The sequence below is a fragment of the Monopterus albus genome, unplaced genomic scaffold (genome assembly GCF_001952655.1).
Source record: "Monopterus albus unplaced genomic scaffold, M_albus_1.0 scaffold18.1, whole genome shotgun sequence".
NCBI lineage: Eukaryota > Metazoa > Chordata > Actinopteri > Synbranchiformes > Synbranchidae > Monopterus > Monopterus albus.
The window spans coordinates 5,029,314-5,052,475 of record NW_018127898.1 but is presented as its reverse complement, the minus strand read 5'-3'; the positions used below and the strand labels follow the sequence as shown (position 1 = coordinate 5,052,475).

At 38.9% G+C, this 23,162-nt stretch overlaps 1 protein-coding gene across 7 annotated transcripts in view; it reads right to left on the bottom strand.

Moving 5' to 3' along the window:
- Positions 1-4,546: 4,546 nt before the first annotated feature.
- Positions 4,547-23,162, bottom strand: part of slc2a9l2 (solute carrier family 2 member 9, like 2) — an 88,103-nt gene continuing 69,487 nt past the window's right edge. For 3 of the 7 annotated variants that reach the window (XM_020592520.1, XM_020592522.1, XM_020592519.1), the window contains exons 12-13: positions 19,663-19,790; positions 4,547-5,537 (exon numbers count right to left, since the gene is read on the bottom strand). In XM_020592520.1, coding sequence (XP_020448176.1) covers positions 5,298-5,537; positions 19,663-19,790 — 368 coding nt within the window. In that variant the 3' untranslated portion in view covers positions 4,547-5,297. Of the gene's footprint in view, positions 5,538-16,475; positions 17,340-19,662; positions 19,791-23,162 lie in introns of those variants that run through there. The other 4 variants (XM_020592517.1, XM_020592518.1, XM_020592516.1 and 1 more) reach the window with 3 other exon arrangements.

The following is a 23,162-nucleotide window of genomic DNA, read 5'->3' as shown; positions in this document are numbered from 1 at the left end:
GTTGCACTATGATATTTGTAACAGGTCTGACAGATATTGTTATGGCAATCCTTGGGCTTTGCTTTGACCTGTTATCTCTTACCTGTAGGTTGTTTCTGGAATCTTCTCCAGGACAAAACTGAATTCTTGTGAGGCTATGCACATCAGCTGATGGTCAGAGGGTCAGGTGTAGAGACCAGCATGACTGGCTCATTAGTGTGATGACCCCCTCCTTCTACTACCACTTTGGTTAGAGATGCTATATCATTGCTACATATTCTGCCTTTTTGCCCCTGGGTAGCGGGTGTTAGAATGATTGCCTGTTGCCAGGGTAACAGCTGCACACATGTTCAGTTATGTTGTCTTTGTGTCATGGGAGGGAGTACAGGTGTCCATCTTGTAGCACAGATGCAGGATGATGAAAGTGACATTCTTAATCCTGTCTATAAAGATCAGATTGCTTGACTGTTTGTCAAACTGACACAAAGGGCTCAACGGCAGATCTTTTTGAATCTCCTAACAAATATGAGATGTATTGTGGGCAGCAATTCAGAGGTCCAGCTGTGACAGCTACAACAGAATAGGGGTTACAGCAGATGACCGGTGATTCTTCATGGTCCTAAGGGTAGGTGACATCCGACTACCTTGATCTGTTTTAATTTTATTCATTTAGCCTAGACACTATCAATGAAATGAAATCCACTGATGCAACCGTCTTTTTCTCCTCAGCACCAGTCTCCAGTTCTTGCTTGCACATAAATACACACATTTACACCCAAACACATTCACTGTCTCAATATTTACCCGAAGGTGTCTGATGTACTCAAGCTTGCATGTCGTAAACCAGCACCACTGAGACTGAAGAAGAAGGCAAATGCTTCAGGGGAAGAGCACCCTTCTAATAGACCTGCCAGTAGAAGGGCCACTGAAACATTGTTTTATTGTGTTATTAAGTGCAAATGTCAACAATGGCCTTGAAGCTACAGCCACCACAACAAAAGTGATATTCTGACAGTACCAAGAACACCCCTAAACACATCTGATGGGTGACAGAGATCAAATGATCTCCGGTCAGTCGGCAAAACAGGGTCAGAACATAAACTTGCCACGCAAACTGCAAAGTGCCTCTAGTTGCAGGTGTGGGAGGCTGGGATACAACAGGTCAATGCCACTTTGCAACCAGAGTTATGCCTGTCATATTAGATTCCACTCAAAGGTTATATCATGTTGCAAAAAATAAATGTCAGTGAATATATTTACATGCATTGCAACATTAGATCTTGGATTCCTGGATAAGCTTTTAACCCTTGAGAAACCTGAATATACTAGCTGTGTTTCCCCATATGAAACCAAGATACAAGTGCAGTAGCAAAAATAATAATAATAATGATAGGGGTGGAATGGTGGTTAGCACTGTCATCTCACAAGAAGGTTCCAGGTTTGAGCCCAGGCCACCCCGGGGCCTTTCTGTGTGAAGTCTGCATGTCCTCCCTGTGCCTGTGTGGGTTCTCTCCAGGTACTCCACCTTCCTCCCACAGTCCAAAGATCTGCAGCTTAGGTTGATTGGCGACTAAATTGCCTGTAGGAGTGAATGTGAGTGTGTGTGATTGTTTGTCTACATGTCAGTACTGTGATAGACTGGCGACCTGTCCAGGGTGTACCCCGCCTCTCGCCCACTGTCAGCTGGGATTGGCCCCAGCCCCCCGCCACGACCCAATAATAATATTAACAATGACAAATGACATAGAGAAATGGTGACACTCTGATGATTACACTGTGAACTGAAATTAGATTTCTGACGTCATTTCAGAGGATAAACTGATCAATGGTTGTCACCTTTATTTTCAATTACTGGTCATCAGATGGAGAGGCCAAATCCAGCAGAGAGAGTGGTAAATTCAATGAGCAGGCTGCAAACAAAATGGATTAATCCTTTAACTGCAGGTTACATGATGCAGGGACTAGGACCAAAAAGGATGGGTTTTTTTTTTTTGGTTCAACACCATTCCAAAAGCAATGTCTGTAAAATGCTGTAAATGTTCAAAACCATTCTTTAAATTGACAGAATTAGATAAAAATTTGTATTGGTCATCTGTGTGGGCAGTGGACAGAGCCAGTGACTATTCAGTGTTTCATTGTGTCAAAAGACTGTTAATCATTTTGAAAATAAACCTGCAACCTTGGTTTAAAACAGATGTGAAAGAAAGAAAATTAGTTTTCATATTGTGCAAAGTGTTTACAAAGGTTGGCACAAAAAACTGAAAGATGTGAAATTAAATGATCCACTTCTACTTTTTTAACATTTAACTTGTAACCAGGGTGTTTTTTTTTAATTGAAAACCAAATTTCATAAAGGTTCCAAAACCTTTTGTGTTTTGGTAATAAATTTGCTTTCCTAGCAAGCATTCCTGAAAACTAAAGGAAGAAAGGTTTACACAGCAAACCAAAAAAAAAAAAAAAAAAGTTCAACTTCCTTTCAACAATAAGTTATCAATAATTGTATCATCTGCAACATAGTGCATCCTACTGAACATTTAGTATTTAGTATTATTGGAATTAAATTCAAAGTAATGACACATTGAAATTTCCCCACCTCTCTTCTACAATTCCATTTGAATATCTGGACACCCTTCATCATTTCTATCTGTGACTGTGCAGGTCTATGTGACATGGTGGGGTGTTAGTCACCCAGGCAGAGGACTTTGAAATATTGGGTACACTATACTCTGGAACAAACTGAATGCTACCTAGTGGCATGCTTGTCTAACTCTGTTCAAATCATTTCGTCCACTGGCGCCTGCCGTCAGTTGGGAAGTAGCCTCGGCTCTGTTCAGATCTGGAAAAACTCCAGAAACTGTTCCTTTCAGCTTTACTATATTGTCTCTGAATTCGCTCTCTTGTTGACTATATGAGGAAGTTAACCAAGACATTGGCATCAGGGTTATTATCCTGCAAAATAAGAAGCTGCTTTATACAACATCCCGCTCTTGGGATTAAAGAGTGTTTGCCACTTGATGTACACATCCTATTGGCTAGAGCTTATGAGTGGCACCTTATTAGTCCAATAGCAAGCCACAAAAAGTGTCACACAAGATCAAAAACTAACTTCTGCAGCAGTGTTTCTGTGGCCTACTGGCACTACTTTACTTAAAGGTATAATCAGTGATTCTAGCAAAAGAATGTTTACATTTTGATGTAAGAAAAATTTGGCTGAATATCACAAAATTGCTAGTTATACCTTTAAGTGTTCTTTTTCCTGGACAAATAACATCCATGGATGTAGTTACAGCAGAGTTGATCACAGTGCAGACCAGCTCTGAGTGGTCTACATTATGTATTGCTGCAGAGTTTTTTGGAAGGTTTGCTATCTTACAGTATATTGGAGGCGTATCCAGGGTTATGCCATGGTGGCACAAGATAACCTTTATGTACTCAGCTTTAAGGTGGAATCCAGAAGAAGTTAAAGAAGCGATTCACCAATGCTCCTACCCTCACTTTCTCTGCCCTGCAACACCAATTCCTTGTGGATGTGGATACCTCTGATGTTGGAGTGGGGCAGTCCTGTCCCAGTGAATTGTAGTAGATAACAAAATTCATCTGTGTGCTTTCTTTTCCAGAAGGCTGTCAGCTGCTGAGAAGAGCTATGACATTGGGAACCAGTATCTACTCACATTTAAGTTGGCAGTAGAGGAGTGGAGACCTTGGTAAGTGGTAAGCCGACAGCCATTTTTGGCAAGGAATGAACACAAGGACCTAGAATACACAGTGCCAGTCAAAATTTAGGACACACTTTAGAAAAGTGTCCACACTTTTGATTAGTAGTGTATTAGATCCAGCCAAACCTGAAAGTGAGGTGCTGAGATATTTGGTGCTGTGCTTCACAGTTTTCCTGTGTGCTGACTTAAAGAATATACAAACAACAACATCTCTGGCTTTGTATTTTGGATCTGAACACAGAAACCTTAACAATATTATGTTGTTTTGCTGCCTTCAAATGACTTAAGAATCAGATCAGTTAATACAAGTTTAAAGAAAATATCGTAGTATCTATTACAGTACCCCTTTGAAATAGTCATGCTTTTGTATTATAGCCTGAAATTAAAAGTCTATAGTTTCCAGTTTTATTTACTAATTTTAACTTACAACATTGAAATGATAAAAACAAAAGCCTACAACTGTGAAAATGTTTGTTTTTTTTTTAAATGAAAAACTAGAGCAACCTTGTTGGAAACATGAGTCTTCTGACAATGTACAGTACAATACTTCGTAGAGCTACATCAGTTTGTTTGGGTATGATTCTACCAGCTTCACCAGTCGGGAAGAATTTCCCCATTCTTTGTAGCTAAATTGTTCAAGTTTTTAACAAAGCACAAATGAGACTCACTGTGGCACTTTTTCAGTAGAAGTCAGTCTCAGCCATAAAGACTTGCACGACCAGAATTGCAATTAGCTTTTCAGTAGCTTCCTTGATCAGTATGATCCTTATTATTGATCTGAACAGTAATTAGTAGGATAGTTAAAGTCTTGGAAATTCTCCTCCCACATTGTGCCTTTCCACACATTATCAAAGAGCCCTTTTGAAAGTCCCTTTCCAACCAAGTCTTTGTGTTGCCAATACTTGCAGTGGACTCCTCAAAGAACAGCAGGTTTTATTCCAGAGTATTCAAAATCCTAACAATTGATTAGCCTGAGGAGTGATTAGGAAGGTGATTGGTTGTATCTGGGCACGTTTCTAATGATTACTCTAGGAGGCTGATCACTTATTCAAATCAGGTATTTCACTAATTACAGTTTAACAATTAATTAAAATGATAAATTTCACTTTGATGTTTAGGGTTATAGCGTAACAGTAAATTCAGCAAGAAAAGTTAGATTTAATGTACTTTAATTTACGGGGTGAAATGTGACAGTGGGTAATGATTTTGACAGGATTTTATGACTTTCTCTAGGTACTGTGCTTTGCATCAGTATTTTATGCATGGCCCATCCAGCCACATTATTATCCTTTTTGTAAGTGAATGAGTTCATTATCTGCAGCTTCTACATTTTATGACTTGCTTTAAAATGTAGAGTACATTGATTCATTCAGTTCTACATTAGGTAAGCAGAACATAAAATTTTGATTTGTTACACTGAGACAAACAATTGCTATAAACTGTAGTACTGTAATATGCATATTCCAGACATACAAAACAACAAAATATAATAATACTGCTGAAATGCATGGATTTTTATTTCACTCATCGCAGTGAATAATACTTTCAGTTTATATTTGACCCCACTCCTCCACAGTTAGTGTAGTGTAGTGTAGCGTTCAGTTAGAAAGAAGTCTCCATCTTAGCAACAGCTTGGACTTTTCCATTCATGTCAGACTTAGTGGACAGAACCAGCTGCATTTCACGGGTGGGGGAGAGGTGAATTTTGTTGATCTTAGCAAAGCTCTGACTGATGTCCATAAATGTTTTATTTTTGGTTTCAGGGAGAACAACGTGGAGGTAGATAGATCCCAAGATGCAGGTCACCGCAAACACCAGGAAGGCAAAGGACTGCAGTGTCTCCTACACAAAGACAAAGCACACAGACAGTTTGATAGATCCAATTAAGCCTTGCAGAACTAATCTTCTGAAGGAACTCTGAAAAAGAACTTAAGTGTAAATTACCACCAAGGTCAGGACTAAAATGAACTGACAACCTGCAGCAGAACTGTTTACCAGGTCACTGGTAAAAACAAATGAATCCTGCACCATATAAATATATGATGCCTACTGTTAAGATTTTTCCTATTTTAGTATTTAAACCAATTGATAATTAGTTCTCCTCCCTACACAGAGCCAAATCCTGCCATTTTCCTGTCATCCTTAATTCTTGCCAACTCCAGAGAGATATGGTCTTGTGGCATTTGTTTTGTCATCTGTGTCAATCCTGCTGAGGATGGTGTAACAGCCCCAGAATTTTCCACTCAGAAGGTTTGTTGTTTGTTTGCATGTGTTTGTGTACTGAAATATGTCAAAGAACCCAAAGTATGAAAGCTAACCATGTCCAGTGTGTTATGCCAATAAGAGATTAGTGACAGACAACATACACACTAACTGATTACCCAGAGGGAGATTCAGAAATGGAGAGAGGGTGTGTGTGTATGTGTGTGTGTGGGTGTACCACTGTGTCACTGAGCTATAATCCCTTGCTCATGAAGGGACAGAACTCAAATACACCACTGTGCACCCGCTATTAGAAATACAGTGTCTAAACAACCATGACCTCAGTGGAGAACTACTTACTGCTTTCATTTCAGTGGTTATATCACCACTGCTGTTAGTCTATAATAGTTTTCCTATGTTGAGTTTATTTCATAATAGCACAAAAAATAATCAAAACAAAAAAAAAAAGAGCATCATGTACAGAGCCTGACCCAGTTTCATTGCTGCCCTTGTGACATAATGCTCATCTGCACAGTTTGCAGGTTCCTGGGAAAATACTGCCTGCCTCTTCCAGTTGTCATAGGAGATGAGTCATGGTTCACACAGGTTATTTCTGGATCCACTCAATCTGTCATTCACTGAATTCTTGCAATTCCCATGGCCTGAGAAGAATGTGACATTTCCTTCTTTGAGCTAGCTCAGCTGAGTTCATTTCGGTACACATACAGATGCACACACACAAATACACAAACATGAATCATATTTTCAAAGTGCATATTTAAACACGTCTGTTTATGCCACAAGTGGCATAAACAGAGGACATGACTGTCACATTAATGGGGAATCCTGTGCAGACAGAACAGAGTAAGACCGGACAGTCTAGAACAGAACTATGGAAGACAACGAGGAATAGGCCAGGACAGGGCAGGACTGGACAGGATAAAAAAGGAAGGGATGGGATAGGACAGAACAGCACAGAAAGGGACCACACAGAATGAAACAGGATGGGACATTGCAGGACAGTCAGGGACAGATCAATGCAAGTCCAGAAGGGACAGGTTAGAGCAGTGCAGGATGCACAGAGCATTACAGAAAGGATCACTGCGGGAAATAACAGGAAATAAATTGAGAAGAATGGAAAAGTTCAGGACAAGCCAGAGAGAGAGACAGGATGGCGTGAGACAGAAAAGAAAAGGATGATACAAGACAAGATAAAACAGTGTAGGAAAGGACACTTTAGGATAAATCTGACAGCAACATGAAAAAAATGGCCTGGTCCAGCATCTGGCCATTGCTACTAAATATAGTCATGGTCACTGGTTTCTGGGGCATTAGTGAGCCACCATCAGCAGTTGTGGATGTGAGCTGTGTGCTGTGGTGGCAGAGAATCATTTGCATGTGTGTGGGCTTCTACAGATTGTGTTGAATCTTCCCAATGGGAGGTACACTGAAGGACAGTGTCTGCAATAGAAGAAAAACTGAGTTGTACATAAGACTACACTGCAAATGTCCACACTAGGCAGTTTAGAGATTTTATTGATTACTGGCCTTTAAGTCAAAAATGGTACTGTAAGAAAAACAATTGTTCAGCATCCTATTTCTGGACCAAAGCTGCGACAGTCCTTATTCATTAGCAACACATACAAACGGTATACTAATGAATGTGTTGTAGTTTGATGACTCACTAGTTTTTACAGATGTCAGATCAGTAATATACCAACAGCATTTAGTTCAGTGTTTGAAAGCAACTAGAAAAGCCCACTGGATGCTAACAAGTCACTGCCAAATGGTTAACAATGACCCTCCACACTTAGCACAGATAATTCCAATATATTCAGGCAATAAAACCTGTCTGTTTTCATCGTAATATAATTCAGTAGATTTTTAAATGGTTCATTTGAGAAGTAGTAAAGTTCCCTTTGAAAATTGGTGGTTTGTAATTCAGCAGCTATCAAGTAGGTTATTTTGAAAAAGTCCCAAATTACTGTGATGAGAATCAAACAAGTCATGTCATACAAGATGCTCTGATTTCAGAGGAATTTCCCATATTTAAGTGAAATTAATTATGATTATTAATTGTGCATTCATAGGCTGTGAACTAACCCCTAGCTATTAAATAAGAAAGGCACTCATGCCTTTCATGGCTATCAGAAACTCTTCTCAATAAAGAAAGTCCCTTTCGGCTTTTCCCGTTTAGGGGTCGCCACAGCGAATCGTCATACTGACGACTCGCATGTTGACATTTGGCACGTGTTTTACGACAGATGCCCTTACTGATGCAACCTTAATTCAAACCCAGGCCGCAGCGGCGAGAGCCTACCAGGGACGGCTAGAAACTCTTCTCAATAAAATGAATAATTGATTAAAATTGATTAACTGATTAAAAGCCAAGTCAAACAGCTTAAACTTAACATTCGCTTTCTAGCTAATGTTTGTAAGTTTTGTAGTGACAGATGAAGTTGTGATGGTCGAGTCACTGATGTTTGCACTGCAGACTTTACTAAGAGTAATGAGCCTGATTTGAAAACGTAGTAAGTACAGATATTTGTGTTAAAATATAGGGAGCAAAGGTAGAAAGTTATCAGGAAAAATAAACACAAATAGAGTACAGATACCTGAAACTTCTCCTTAAGTCTACTAACAAAGTATTTGTACTCTGCTACTTAACCTTTGTACTTTGTTACGTCCCATCTCTGGTAATGCATCACTCAATATCACAATATGAAATGAGGTGAAGGCTTATGAAGGCACATTTTTAGATCTTTTATAAAATTATAGTCTTGATGAATATTTGCAATGTCATTTGCAGTTAATTACTGTTTTTGCCTTTCTTTCTATTTTATTTTATTTTAAAAAGGGAAAGGGACAGACTAAACAAGAATTCTTGAAATTTAAACAAGGCTATCAATGTGGCAAACTACAGTGAGCTGCAGACAGTGTGTCAGCTGAAAAGGAACCCACGCCGCAGAACTATGATGTCAAAATCTGTCTCAGCAATGGTTAAATGAGGTCAGTTGCTGCACTGCTGTTGAATAACACTTGATGACTTCCTCAAGGGAAAATGTGAATGGCCATTGTGCCACAAAACTATATTATGTCATACAGCAGATCACAACAATAAGTCACTTCAAATAAAGAACAAATCATTAATCTACTGAAATGAACTGAATTTAAACTCATCCTCTTAATTTAGTGATGTGAATGGATAATTGGCCCCTTTCAAAACTGTGACAAAGTGTTTACTGTTCAGCAGAGCAAACTGCAGCTCTTGTCAGTGGAGACACTGGGATTTTCATGTTACCCCACAGAGTATAACACTGCTCAGTCCTGTGTGGGTAGAATTCCAACATCATTCACAACTCCACAGTAGGAGGCAATCACTTCATCAGCTTTAGCTCAACTCGTATACTGCAGTTGAAGCCATTAGGATGGTGCAGCAACCCACCAGGTGGCTGTCAACATTTCTTGTTGGAAAGTTAATCAAATGACCAGAAAGGGAAGCAAAGCATCTACACATTGACACAACAGGACAACAAGGGTCTAAGCACAGAGTGTTCTGTTTGCATTACAAATTGCAAAGCCTCTTGAGGTAAATTTGTGATTAGTGATATTTTGATATATACATTCATTTGACTTGACCACAAAGACATCCAAGTGTCCACAAAGTTACACACAATGACCACAAAATTATGCAAAACAATCACAGAGAAACACAAAGTCATGAAACACAAATAAATAAATGACATGATAAAGAGACACCAAACAACCAGGTGGAGTCAGAGCTGGCTTTATTTATGTCCAATCAAACCAGCTCCTCTCATCGCCTTTAAAGAGCAGGACGGAAACCTGACTGACTGATGTCACTGATGTCATGAGGAAAGATTCTTTCCCTTTATCTTCTTCTACTGCCAATTATGTAATTATGTATTCCTTAATTGTAATGACAAAGCTATTTATTGTAGAAGTATTGCACATGTACATATTTGCTCAGTCGTCTGCTACTATCACTGACCAGTTTTTGTACATGAAAGAAAGACTCTGGTCCTGTAACCAGCAGCAAGTACACTATTTAGGTAATTTACTCACAGCTACATTTAGTGTGTGAAATATACAGCGGCCTTGGGGTTGTTAGCATGTAATTCTATAAATGGTTCATTGTTTTTAAAATAATACAATAAAATTATGTTGTAATCATTGCATTTATAGTGAAACTTGACGTGCCAGAGCACACAGCCAGTGGATGTGTTGCCCATTTTATTTCCACCTACAGCTGCTGACTAACCATATTCATATTTATAGCCACATACTGAGGACAGGTTTATTTATCTTCTTTGAAAAGAATCTTTCTAAATTTCACACATATTTCATAAATCAGTTAATTTCACAATAAATTACTCAGAGTGAAAGCCGACAGATCATTTGTGGATTTAAGAGCTCATCTTAAGCTGGCATGGCCATTAAAATGGTAAACAGATACCTGTTCTCATGCTTCCCAGCCCACACGCTTGTCAGTAAAATTGCAGATACAACTTGCTCCTATGTAGGAGGGGTAGAGGGCCTTTTACAATATACATGTCTGTGTCCAGGGGTTCATTGTCTGGTGTTCTCTCCATGGCTTTAAACTATTGGAGTGATAAATAACAGCTATTAACTGATCTTATTTCATTCTGTATAATATTTAAAATTGGCCTTCCTTTATTGCATTGAATAAACAATCATGTAAAATTTTATTGCCATGAACCAAAGCTTTAAATTTGAGACTTACTTGTACTTTACTTGAGTATTTTAGTTTTGCTTCATACTTTGCCTTCACTTCTACTTTTTAGAAACAGATCAATAATACTTCAATATTTTATTTCAATTATAATTATAAGGATATGAGGAGTAAATATTGCCTCCGCCTTTACCAGCTGCAACATTAAAGGTGATGTGCACAATAATATATATATGATGTGAAACGTGCCATTCTGCACAGTGGGTACCTATACTTTGGTACTTTAAGCATATTTTAATGTTAATAATTTTGTACTTTTATACAAGTACCATTTTGAATGTTGGACTTAAAAGAGCACTGTTACACTGTGTATTTCTACTTTTACTCAATTAAACAATCTGTCCACTGCTCCAATTAAATTTTTAACACATCTCAAAGAAAATTAAAGCAAATCCTGCAAGTGCATGGATGCAAGTGCTACAGTAAATTTTGTAAATGAGAGATTTTAGTTTTGATTTTTAATACATTTGCATTTCAAAAAACACATTTTCAGGCTGATGGACAAAATCAGAAACTTTTCCACTTGAATTTAAATCTACAAAACAACATGGAGAGGGCACAAAGTGAAGGGGTTTGAAAAGTTTCTGAAGCCACGGTGTATGAGCACATGGGTTCCAATGAGGCATTAGGAATGCAATGCCAGTGTTGAGAGACAATGGTGAGGTGTATAATTAGTACCCCGCAGCTCTGGTGGCGCTCTCCAGATGTGATTCCACATGCAGATCTCATACTTTCCTGACAACACAGAGAGCCCTCTCTGATCATTAAAACTAATGAACACTGATCCAGCTTATAGAATTACACATACCATATGTCTGACATACTGAGTTCAACTATTTTCTGTAAATGCTTCCACAATAACACTTTACTACTCCTGCAACAGCTACTGTATCTCTAGATCACATTATTAGGCACAGAAGGGCAACTAAACACTGTGAAGAGAAAAATGCCTCAAAACACAGCCATCAGTGTGAGCAACCCACATAAAATAGGCCTTTACAGTGTAAAACTGAATGGTTCAATCACTTATTGTACATTTTTATGGTGAAATATGTTGGAAGATAAAACTTAATTCTGTGACAAGACCTTCCAGCAACTGTTAACTATTTAACAGAAGTTTACTGTACAGCAAAATAATATAAAAACATTAACCCCGTATTATTAAATTGTACTTCTTTCAGTATGCATAATCTTGTTTTACTTTTGTGCCTTGTTTGTTTCCTCTTGAAATTAATGAGACTGTAGGTATGAGTGTTTAATATGTCCTTTCCAGCTATTTTAGTTCTTACTTCATGCAGTTCACACTGGTGCAGCTGACAAAAAGGACACATTTAGGTCCATGTGCAGGGGCTGCAAAGACAACAAGCAAAAAACCTTTTATAGAAGGTCAACCCAACATCATTATAAAGCCCGGCATGCCGCAAGCGAAGCTTCACACTTCCCTTCACTCCACTCTGTTTCTTTTTTCAGTATGTCCTCCACATTACAGTAAGGTAAACTTTGCCTGTGTGTGTGTGTGTGTTTGTATTTAGCTAGATTAATGTTAAAACACCTGTAAAGGTTGCAGTAGGCAACACATTGTACTGCAAGAATTGTAGATCCATTTAGGACATGTCCATCCATTAGCTATATGGCTTTATTTGACAGACAAGTACACACACTCACATTCACTCCTATGGGCAATGTAGAGTCACCAATCAATCTAAGCTGCTTGTCTTTGGACTGTGAGAGGAAGCCGGAGAATCCAGAGAGAACCCACGCAGGCACAGAGAGAACCTGCAAACTCCACACAGAAAGGCTCCCAATCGGCCTGGGCTCAAACCTGGAACATTCTTGCTGTGAGGCGACGTCGCTAACCATCGAGCCGCTGTACCGCCCCATTTAGTACATGTTCAATACAAAATTTTATTGCTAATTATCCTCTTGTTGCCTACCCTCTCTCTCTTAAACAGTGAAAAACCTCTAGTCATTAATCACACCTTATAGCATTTCAACTTCACTGCAACAGAATATGCTTCATGTCTTGAAATGTAATATAGAAACTGCATGTGCACATTAACAAATAAGAGACAAACTGCTCACACCATAAAGTCAAGGGAGACTGGTGTACTGTAATACAGAGTAATTTGTATTTCCTGCATGGTTCCGTCATGTTATGTGTATTAGATACAGCAGAATGATATGTTAATAAATTTCTAAATCCTTTTCAGAACGTAACAATGTTACGCCTCCCCACTCCTCTGCTCATGTTGCTTATCCTCAGAAGAGAGGGACTATAACGGACTCCTGCTTGCAGAAGTCCTGATGAATGCCTGGGGCTAAATGCCTGTATCCAACTGCACTGCTGTAAGGCTTGCACATGCACACTACTACATTTCTAGGCAAAAAAAATAGTGTTTGAACAATTTAAAACATGTCTGCTGACGCAGATAAGGCACACAAAAAGCTGCTAGACTCCACATTAAACAAGGTCTCAGCAATATGACTAATTTCAGTGACAATAGAGTGCTGTAGGAGTGAGTCCTAAAACCCAGAACTGAGTAAGCATTTTTGAAGTTCCGGTTCCCTCACAATAATCCAGAAGCCTGTGCAAAAATCCTGATGGCTTTTTGTTGAAGGAACCAGGGTGATGGTAACCTCTAGGTTGGCCTTCAAAAATGTGCAACTCCTGTATGACACTCTACAGGCAACAGATTTACTGAATGATGCATATCAGTCTTCATGTATCATTGTTTGAATAACGTGATAGAACTCAACACCAACACATCTACGTATAACTACAAGTCTTCACACATTATAGGTTCTATAATGTCACCTGTTGCCTCAGTACAGACTATGCAGAATAATAAACCCAGTTAAACAATAAATACTCAAGTGTATTTTTTAAGCAGAGACATCCAGTGACAAATTCAGTGGTGTTCCCTGTCCTGCATCTTTGAGCCTTGAAAATGTTACTTGGATGTGTTCCTGCATTAAGCCAAATTAAGCCAGTCAATATATTGGCAGTGTACTCTACGTACACTGCCAAGACTGGAATTTTAATAAAGTATGTAATACATGCTTGCTTCAAATTGAGGTAAATTATTTGTGTACCTTATGTATTCAATCTGTCATAATATAAAGACATTTCCTATTCCTTAAAACAGTGTAGTATTCAGTGTATAGAAAACTGTTGTAATGTCAAAGACTATAAGACTTTATTTAAATAAAGACAAAATCTTTTACAATCTCTGAAATATGAAAGCCTTTAACCTTTCAAAGCTGTAACCTTTAAACCTGCACCAGGTAGTTTAATCTACTGTAAATTGTTGGTTGTATTACTAAAGCCCTTGGCTCCTCCTGCAAATGAAGAGCAGAAAGGAAATGTGTAGAAGTGCCCGAATAAGCTGAGAAAACTGGAAATTTAAGATAGCATGAACTTAAATGGACATACTTTTTCAATATACTATTGAAATGTCAAACACAATTAGGATCCAATTATGAACAAGTGGGACATTATGACTGAGGGCAAAGTTCTGTTTCTATAAAAAGCAGTGCTGAACTATGTCCTCAACACAGAGGGCAACGATAAGGCAGACAGTAGGAAATATGAAACTCAATATATAAACTTCCATACTGTCAGGTATGGACAACAATTATAGTCATAACTATGTTTCAGACATTTTGGCAAGAAAGTGAATAAGCATTCACCGTCAAATCATTCCTACAGAGCAGGACCCATAAGGCATTGAGGCTAGCAGCTGTTTTAATGAACAATGTTTTATCCATTTACCTAGCACCTCTGTGCAGTGCTCCGACGGCTACAGCACTTGTTGTGTGACACTATCACTGTGACAACAAGTCTAGACAGTAACTGGACCTGGTTAGCGAACAAGCAATATGTAACTGCACCTAAAACTGTGTGTCCATGGGCAGTAGATTGAAGAGCCATATCTCAAAGTTTCTTATTCTTGAATATGACCATTTCAAATTAAAATATCAGATGATTTCTGCTTCCTGCAATTCAGTTAGCAAATAGTTTAATAACAGATACCGCTGATACAGTCAAGGTATGCATAAAAATGTCATTTAGTGTATAAAGCGATAATTCACCAGAGAGTGCTGTCGTCAGATCATAATTATGTGTATATGACCCGTATTCATCACCTGCTGGCCAAGATGAGTGTAAAGAGTTGGCACAGGGAGATTAAACATATCTATGAGATGCCTAATAATGATTAAAGGAGCTTCAAGGTACGTTGTAGCCAGTTGGAGCCCATTTGGTGAAGTTAGGATGAAGAATGTCCTCATTTAGAATGCCTGCTGACTACCTCAAAGAGAGAGAAGTGAGGAAGCATGTGACAGAAGGAGAGAGAGGGAGAGACACACAGGTTATGGCCAGGGGTGGATCTAGAAAACTGTGGATGGGGTGGCCAGCCTGGAGTGTAGACATTCGGGGGCACATTTGAAATACATGTAAAATATCAGTTAAACCCCAAGTTCTATGAACTAATAAACCGTACATTATTAATCAAAGTGTTTATTATGGGTAAAAATGAGACACACACAGGGCGTTGTTTAGCTAAAATTGGCTGAACTCCTTATTTACTCCAAGCCAGGGACTTTGATCGATATTAATTATAATGTTAGTTGTGTTTAAGGCAACAATTTGTCAGTGTTTGTGATTTTTCATTCATTAATACTGACCAGCATCACATTTTGGATGCTGGGTGTGGCCGGTGCCTCTCCTGGTCACCCCATTGGCTCTGCTCGTGACTATGGACACTGTCTCCTGTTCCAAAAAACACTTCCTTCTCTATCTCTCTTTTTCCGACCAGCACTGAGAAAATGCACATAATCAAGCTCATTATCTTTTTCTTTCATATAAATTTTCCAGGCTGTAATTTCCTCATTATGCATTTGCAAAAGCTAACAAATTTTGTTCTTGGTTACAGATCATTCATTTATGATAGCTCACTAAACAGAGTAATTGTTTTAGTTTCTTTCATAAGGCAGCATTAATGACTCGAGTCCTTCAATGCATCATGTGAACAGTGGGAGCATTCAGTAAATCTGCCAGGCAACATGCACCACCCAGAAAGAAAAAAAAAATTCAGTACAAGGATGGAATGAATGAATATGCAGTATCTTAATATGTGTGATCATAAGTGCTATAAAGGGGAGAAAGGTGAGGATGATACCGAGGTCCAGGATTAACAGAGGCCCACAAAATCTATATAAAACCATAGGTGTCATGCCCATTTATTTTGATAAGATGACTATTGTAATTGCTCATTTTTATTTTTGCAGTAAGTGTTTTAATTAGCCATACTAATAAAATTTAAAAGGTACTTTAAATCAGACCAGTTCACACAGACTTTCTGTGTTCAGGCAATTTGTTTTTTTTTCCAGCTGGAGAGAGCAGGTAATGTCAGCGCTGCAGAAGCATACATTGACATGTAGAAGTCAAGCAGACACACAATAACATATAGAGTACAGTGCATAAACTAATAGGAATTCTAATGAAAAGTACAGTAGAAAATATTTGTCTGTTTTAATCCTGGTACCTTGTGAGTATGAAACAATTGGGAGTTCTGCATCCTTATCATATATAGCTTGACAGCTTCAGTATATTCTGTATGCCTGTGCTTTCTTTCATAAATCCAGACAACTGGGTACACAGTAACACACAGTGTCCAGGAAACCTAGCAGGATTTCAAAACTGAATGGTATAGAAGAGGTTCTGTTTATAGATGGATCTGTCAGTAGAAAAAACCTCTGCTGACTCCAGATTCTCATCTTAACAGGTGAGGCTCCTTGTTGTTTTTACATAGTCACGTTAAAAAAAATAAAAATAAATAAACAAGATATTTTTTAAGCAGCACATTGTTTTAACCTGGTTTTCACTTGGTTTCTTCAGCCTCACACATCTTTGTGTGAAAAGCACAGCTCAGAATCTGTTTATAACAACAGAACATGAAGGAAAAGATGAGGATAAACAAATGAGCTCTTAATGCACCAGAGTCCCTTTAAGTAATTTAAAAAACAGTGACACTACTGGTGCTGTAAACGACATGTTCAAAGATTTTTTTACCAAGACTGTAGATTTGTAGATTTTGCATTTTTTGAAATTTCATTGTTACACATATTAACTAAATAATAATACACAAATTTCCAGATTTGGGGAGAAAATATAATGAAAACAAAAGCAGGTTACATGGCAGTTTATATCACTAGCCCTGACAAGTTGGCACATACAGGTAAAGAAAGATTTTCTGTCATGGACACAGCTCAAGTCCCAGGTTCCTGGGACTATAGAGAATCCTCTGAACCCACAGGCTGTCAGCTAGGTTTGGCAGAGATATAGTATGTGCAGGCCACTGTAGATAACTTTTCCTCGTGAATGAATACTGCCTGAATTTCCCCAGCACAACAAAGCGACAAAGTGCAGTGTAGCAGATGTTGTGGAGGCGGCCTGGAGGAGACATGAGCAAGGATACAAGAGACCATCCTTCACAAAAGTCTTTTTTGGACCAACTCAGCCCTTTATCGGAAATCAGTTGGTGATGGGACGCTTCCGATGAAGGATTGGAGGAAAAGATGTCTCATGGCTGTAAAATGTGACTCTTTGATTCCTCCCTCCTCAGATTTTTCCTTGTGTCATTTCCTCACATCTTATATGGGCAGGACTAAAACACATGAAAAAGATGCACGTGCCAGAAACATGGATGCAGTTAAGGGAACTGAGAAGACTTCCTATTGTGAGAAAGGTTGAGTTTGCCCCTGTACCTATATGAACCTTTTTAATGTCCTGTTGGTAATAAGACTGCCTATAAGAGACTCTCAGCAGTGTTCCTGCTTCTCAGTTGTCACTACGCTACTGTACATGTGTCAGTCATCCCCCCTGTGCATCCAAGGCATGTGAGCTTGCCAAGTGTATGCTCACCTGCACTTTTGGCTGTGGCTGCAATACTCACACTGCCTACCTTAATCTGTCATTTACAGTACCTGCACTGTATTACTTACCTGTGCACCTGTTTGCCTCCCTCTGAATCAGTTAATATTGCTACCTGTGTTCCTGCCTGCCATTACGTGTCTGTGTCAACCATTATACCTGTGTTTATCATTTTACCTGCCCAAGTTACACTGCTGTTCACTACTACACAATTAAAGCCCTGTTCACTCTTCACCAAGACCACCTTGTCTCCATTTCTGCATTTGGGACCTAACTAAACTTGTAAAATGTGACACATTCCAGTGTCAGACAGTAACAGGCTCTTTTGTCTGAAATGACTCTCCTTATTACTCCACTTTTAAAAAAAATACTTTTTAATACTTAAAATTGAGGTCTCTTCAGTCCCTTATAAGCGCTTCAAATATACTCAGGGGTTAGGTGACTATTATGAGTGATATAATACCAGAAAAGGCACCTTAAGGGATGCTACAATAGAGGGCCAAAACTTCTGTACTTGCTGCTTATTTAAACAAAAAAATAATAATAATCAGTGTTGACTATAGCTCTTACATACTGTTCATGGGATGCTATTTGTGCAGCATTCCTGTCATGTCTCACGTTTCCACCCTAACACTTTGTTTACAAGGGCAGAGCAGTAAAAACAGTATGTCAGCAGCAAAACAGCAGTGGTCGATGTTCATTCTGGATTTGCAGCAGTACTGGTGGGCACTCACAAGTATTTTGACAGAGCTGACAGACCAAAACAGAATTGTGGAGGCTAAAGAGACACTTCAATTTGCAATCACACATCTGAAGTGGAAGTGAAGCACAAGCCATTATATTGCTGGTGTTAAAAGACTGAAGCAGAGGCCTATATATCCTGACTTTTAGTCTCGTGTGACTCACGTGTTCTTCATTTCTGATAATGTAATTCAGTATAATCTCTAATTAGATCTGGTTTGTAATGCAGGCAGTTTTTTTTTTATTCTCAAGCCAAAGCCAAGAAAAAAATGACGATTTTTATCATTTGGAAAACTCCTTCAGAGTCACAGAAGACATTATACAAAAGTTTTCACAGGCTTAGTAGTATGTCTCATGACAAGTAAAGTGGCCCAAATGTGTAAATTGGGTGGAATGCCCCTTTACAGTACAATACAGTAAGTTTTACTGCCATTAACTCACAGTCATGAAATGAAAATCTCACACAAAGGATATAAAAACTATGCTTTGCAATCCCAGTTGATTAATAAAAGCAAATAGCAGTGGAAGCTTAGGTAGCTTAGCTGCTATTCCTCATTGCTGTGCCTGTCGAGATGGTGATCACACCGGCTTCCAGTAATTGAAGTGGGACTGGAGATTTCATTTCCATATTTCGTATTGTTACAGTAAGTCAGGTGTTAAAAGCCTTCTGCATCAAAGCTGAGTGCCAGAGCTGCATGAAGAAAGCTACCTTGCAAAAGTCAGTGGTGTGGTGTGCACTGACTGACAGTAGTTCAGTTTTTCCATCATCTTTCCTATTTCCATTACAGTTGGGTTGACAAGTATGATTCACTGAACATAACAATTCCTTTGTATAACTCAGTAATGACTGAACTTAGTGGAAAGTAACAATAAGTATAATGTTTGCTCAGAAGGATCTCTTATCATCAAATTTAAACTATTATTGTGAAAAGCTTGTACAGTAAATTAGCAATTGTCACTGACCCCTCCATGGGCAAGCTCAGTAACTGCATTAATTAATATAGGAAATAGATAATGCCATGTGATAGCACTACAGAAAAATCACATAACAAGCACACTGAACAATGACAGGCCAGAAGAGGCAGCACAGCCATGCAACAACATGGTGTAGCAGGCAGGTCCTGCTGGGATTAAAGAGGAGCTAATGGACTGTAGGGCTGATATAACAAAGATACTTGGTGTTGGTTTGGTTCAGCTGCCAGTCAGCCATACTGTGACTAATGCTTTATTTTAGAAGTGACCCATGTTTATTTGAAACATCTCTACAAATGCTGTGGTTGGCCAAGCTGTGTACATATTTAAATCATATAACTCACTTGAATGAATGGAAAGAGGAGACCCACGGCAAAGTTGGACAGCCAGTTCACGGTGCCAGCGATCATGAAGGCAGCAGGGCGGTAGGACTGTTCAAACAGTTCCCCGGTCAGGATAAAGGGGATGCCACCTGACAAAGCAGAGAACAGAGACCACTAGTTTCACCAAATCGCAAATATTATGCTTGTTTTTGTTATCACCCTATTGTCAGTCAGGACTTCCTTTGGCTTATAGTACACTGTATGATCAATATTGCCAAAACTTGACATTTGGGCACTTTGGTGGGAGATGATGTCAAACTATTACTGTAGGCTGACATCTAGAGTAAACACTTGGCCCACGCAGTTCAAATGTAAACAGCAGTAATTAATGTATACTCATCAGTCTCAATTTAGGAGTTACTGTTAGGTTAAAGTGGGGGTGGCTGTGGCTCACAAGGTAGGGCAAGTCATCTTCTGACCAGCAAGTTGGTGGTTTGACTCCCGGTCTCCCCGCATGCCTAAGTATCCCTGAACAAGACACTGAACCCCGAATTGCTCCCGGTGGCTTGACTAGCGCCGTTGTGTGGCAGCCTGTCGTCATTGGTGTGTGAATGTATTTGTGAATGGGTGAACGGTGTATGATCTCCTGTAAAGTGCTTTGGCCAGTGCAACACACTGTGGAAAAATGCACTATATAAATACAGTCCATTTAAAGTGAAAATGCTGCCATGGCAGAGTTAATCTTGTTTAGCTGTCTACTAGAGCTTAACTTTTTACAATAACCTTAATATCTCTAACCATATTTTATAACAAATTCAATTCCTTTGAACACAGATGAATCTCAAAGCACTAGTAATAAGATGGAAACGTTTTTGCAGCTCGAAAGTAATGTGGTGGGACATTTTGACACTCAGGCCGAGAATGTGGCTTTAAAATTACTGACTAGATGGTTATTCCCCCAGTGTTTTCAACACATTATTCAACACATAATTTGTACTAATGATTCAATAAGGAGAGTTTCTTCACTACTTTAAATTGTTTATAACCCTGTTAACACTGACTGCTCAGTTTAATTTCTTTGCTGTTAATCTATTTCAAATGTTTTTAAATTGAAGCAGCAAGAGCAGCACAGTGAAAGTGTACTTCATAGACACTAAAAAACGAGTGATTCAAGTCATAGTGACCATCGATTTTCCCCTTTAGCCCAAAAAGTTCATTCATTGTTTTTAGAATACACTGTGTCTGTTTCATGTCGAAGTTGAAGGTGTAATTAGTTTCAGCCTGTAAGATATTAAATAGTTAAGAAGAAAAAACTACTCCCAAGTCAATAGAGGAAAACAATGTGTCACACTGTAGCAAAATGTCATTGTACAGCTCATTTTGCCTATACTTTTTTAAACCTTCAAATTGGTGGTAAAGCAAAAATTTTTGTTCTGTTGAAAAGAGCTCATATACTCATAACAGCGTTGTTAAGCAAAGAAAGAAATTGGTCCCTGTAGTGGGGACAAAGCATGTTCTTGTTTGAGGATAACGGCCAGGTTGAGTGACCTGGACTGAGAAGAAAAAGTGAGACCTGTGCTGTGTTGCCACTTAAGATTCTGAACAGAACATAAAGGCTAAAAACCATTATAAAGCCTCATCCGGTTCTTTCAAACCAGGAACTCAGAGGGACGACTCAGACCACTTGAGTATATAAAAAATATATCCGTGCTGGTTTATTCAAAAAGTCACAGGCAAGAATCCACACTTCCAGTCCAGAGATCTTCCAAACCCCCAGCCTGCCAAAGCAGCCCGGAACCAGGAAGACCCCGAACCAAGCATTGCTATACAATATTAATCCTTTCTGGGCTGTCGAACCGTGACGTCACCTGATAAGCAAGCCTTGCAGCTGCCATAACGTTTAGCCAAAACATGAGGAAAAGTCAAGGTGCGTGACTGTTGTTTTCGTGGTGTGTATCTAAACAATTGGACATAACCTTACACATTAAGACAAATATTAAGACTAGCATTACAGTTGACACTAACAGCAGTTTTCCTGTAACCTTGACATGCCTGCAGGCTGAATAGTTAACAGCCCAAGCTAGTCACCCTGTCTGCACTAAACATTCATAGACAACAGATCTCTAATCCATACCTATCTAACTAAGAAATAACCTAACAAACACAAGGGTTAATGATACAACAACATTGGTCGGACTATGTTTGTGCCAAAGGCAGTTAAAGTATTTTTCCAAAACACACCACAGGCTTTGCACATTTCTCTGCCTCTACAAGTATGGATGCAAGACGAGTGCCAGAGTTGAAAATGTAATGAAAGGTGACATTTTCACCCACATCTACCCCTTCAGACATTACTGTATGAATATCTGCTGCAGAGATTAAGCAAGAAAAAGTTGATAACATATTACAACCACCATTTCCAACAGTCATGGTGACAGATGGAGGTGGCAGAGAGGTTCAGGCTGCTTAGTGATGTGTGGTGGGGGTGTGTACAGTATAATATAGTGTACAAGCATGTCAAGAAAACATGATTAAGGCTCTATGCTGTGACATTTGTGACTGACTATGTTGTTCATTTCAAAGTCTGAATGCAGCAATATTCCTCTGCACAAACAAAATGAAGTGAGAGGAGAGACACAAACAAAAGAAACATTATTACTCACAACCTTGGCACTTTCAATTTTTCCCCCTTTGTTAACACACCTCAACATGAAAATCCATGGCCTTACTTCAGTTTTCACAAGACACACACTTTTCCTATATTTAAACTTTTTTTTTCAAAACTCTACACAGAAATAAATCATCCACTGTACGTTATGCTCATTCAGCAAACACCTGCAATTAATACAATAAACAGGTTGTTTTTCCAGGCAAAAACACTGGGCCCCCAACTTTGTGACACACCGAGCAGAATCGCAGGATCCTATAAATAGGGCTATCAGTATGCCTATGTGCTCTGGAACAGCGGATTTTAGCCAATCAGCATTTGTGTATCACAGGGACTCTGCACCTCACTGACAAGTGTATCAGTTTCCTGGTGTGAAAACTGTCTCTGACAGAGCCTCTCCAGATCAGCCATCATGACATCACTGACATCAATCAAAGTTAGGTTTTCCACGGTGCTCTTAAAGGGGATGGCTTGACTGGCTGCCATCATCATTGACACAGTACTACTTTAGTGGTATTTTTTTTACATTGTGGGAACCAAAAAAATGCACGTACTACTGACTACAGTAGACTCTTACTGACTGACAACATGGCAAGTAGAATTATAAACAACAAGGGAACTAACTGTCTGTTCATAAGCTCTGCATTTCTCAACAACTTTAATGAATGTAGAATGACTAACATACAGTATTACTAATGACACAAGCAGGGCACGCAGTCAGTCAATAAAAAACATTAGGAAGAGATTTTTTTCTGGATGTAGTCATGACAATTCTGATTTCAGTTCTCCCAGGAAAGGACAAATCTGCTTCACATGTGATGCAGGAAGGGTGGGGCAACATAAAAATTGTGTA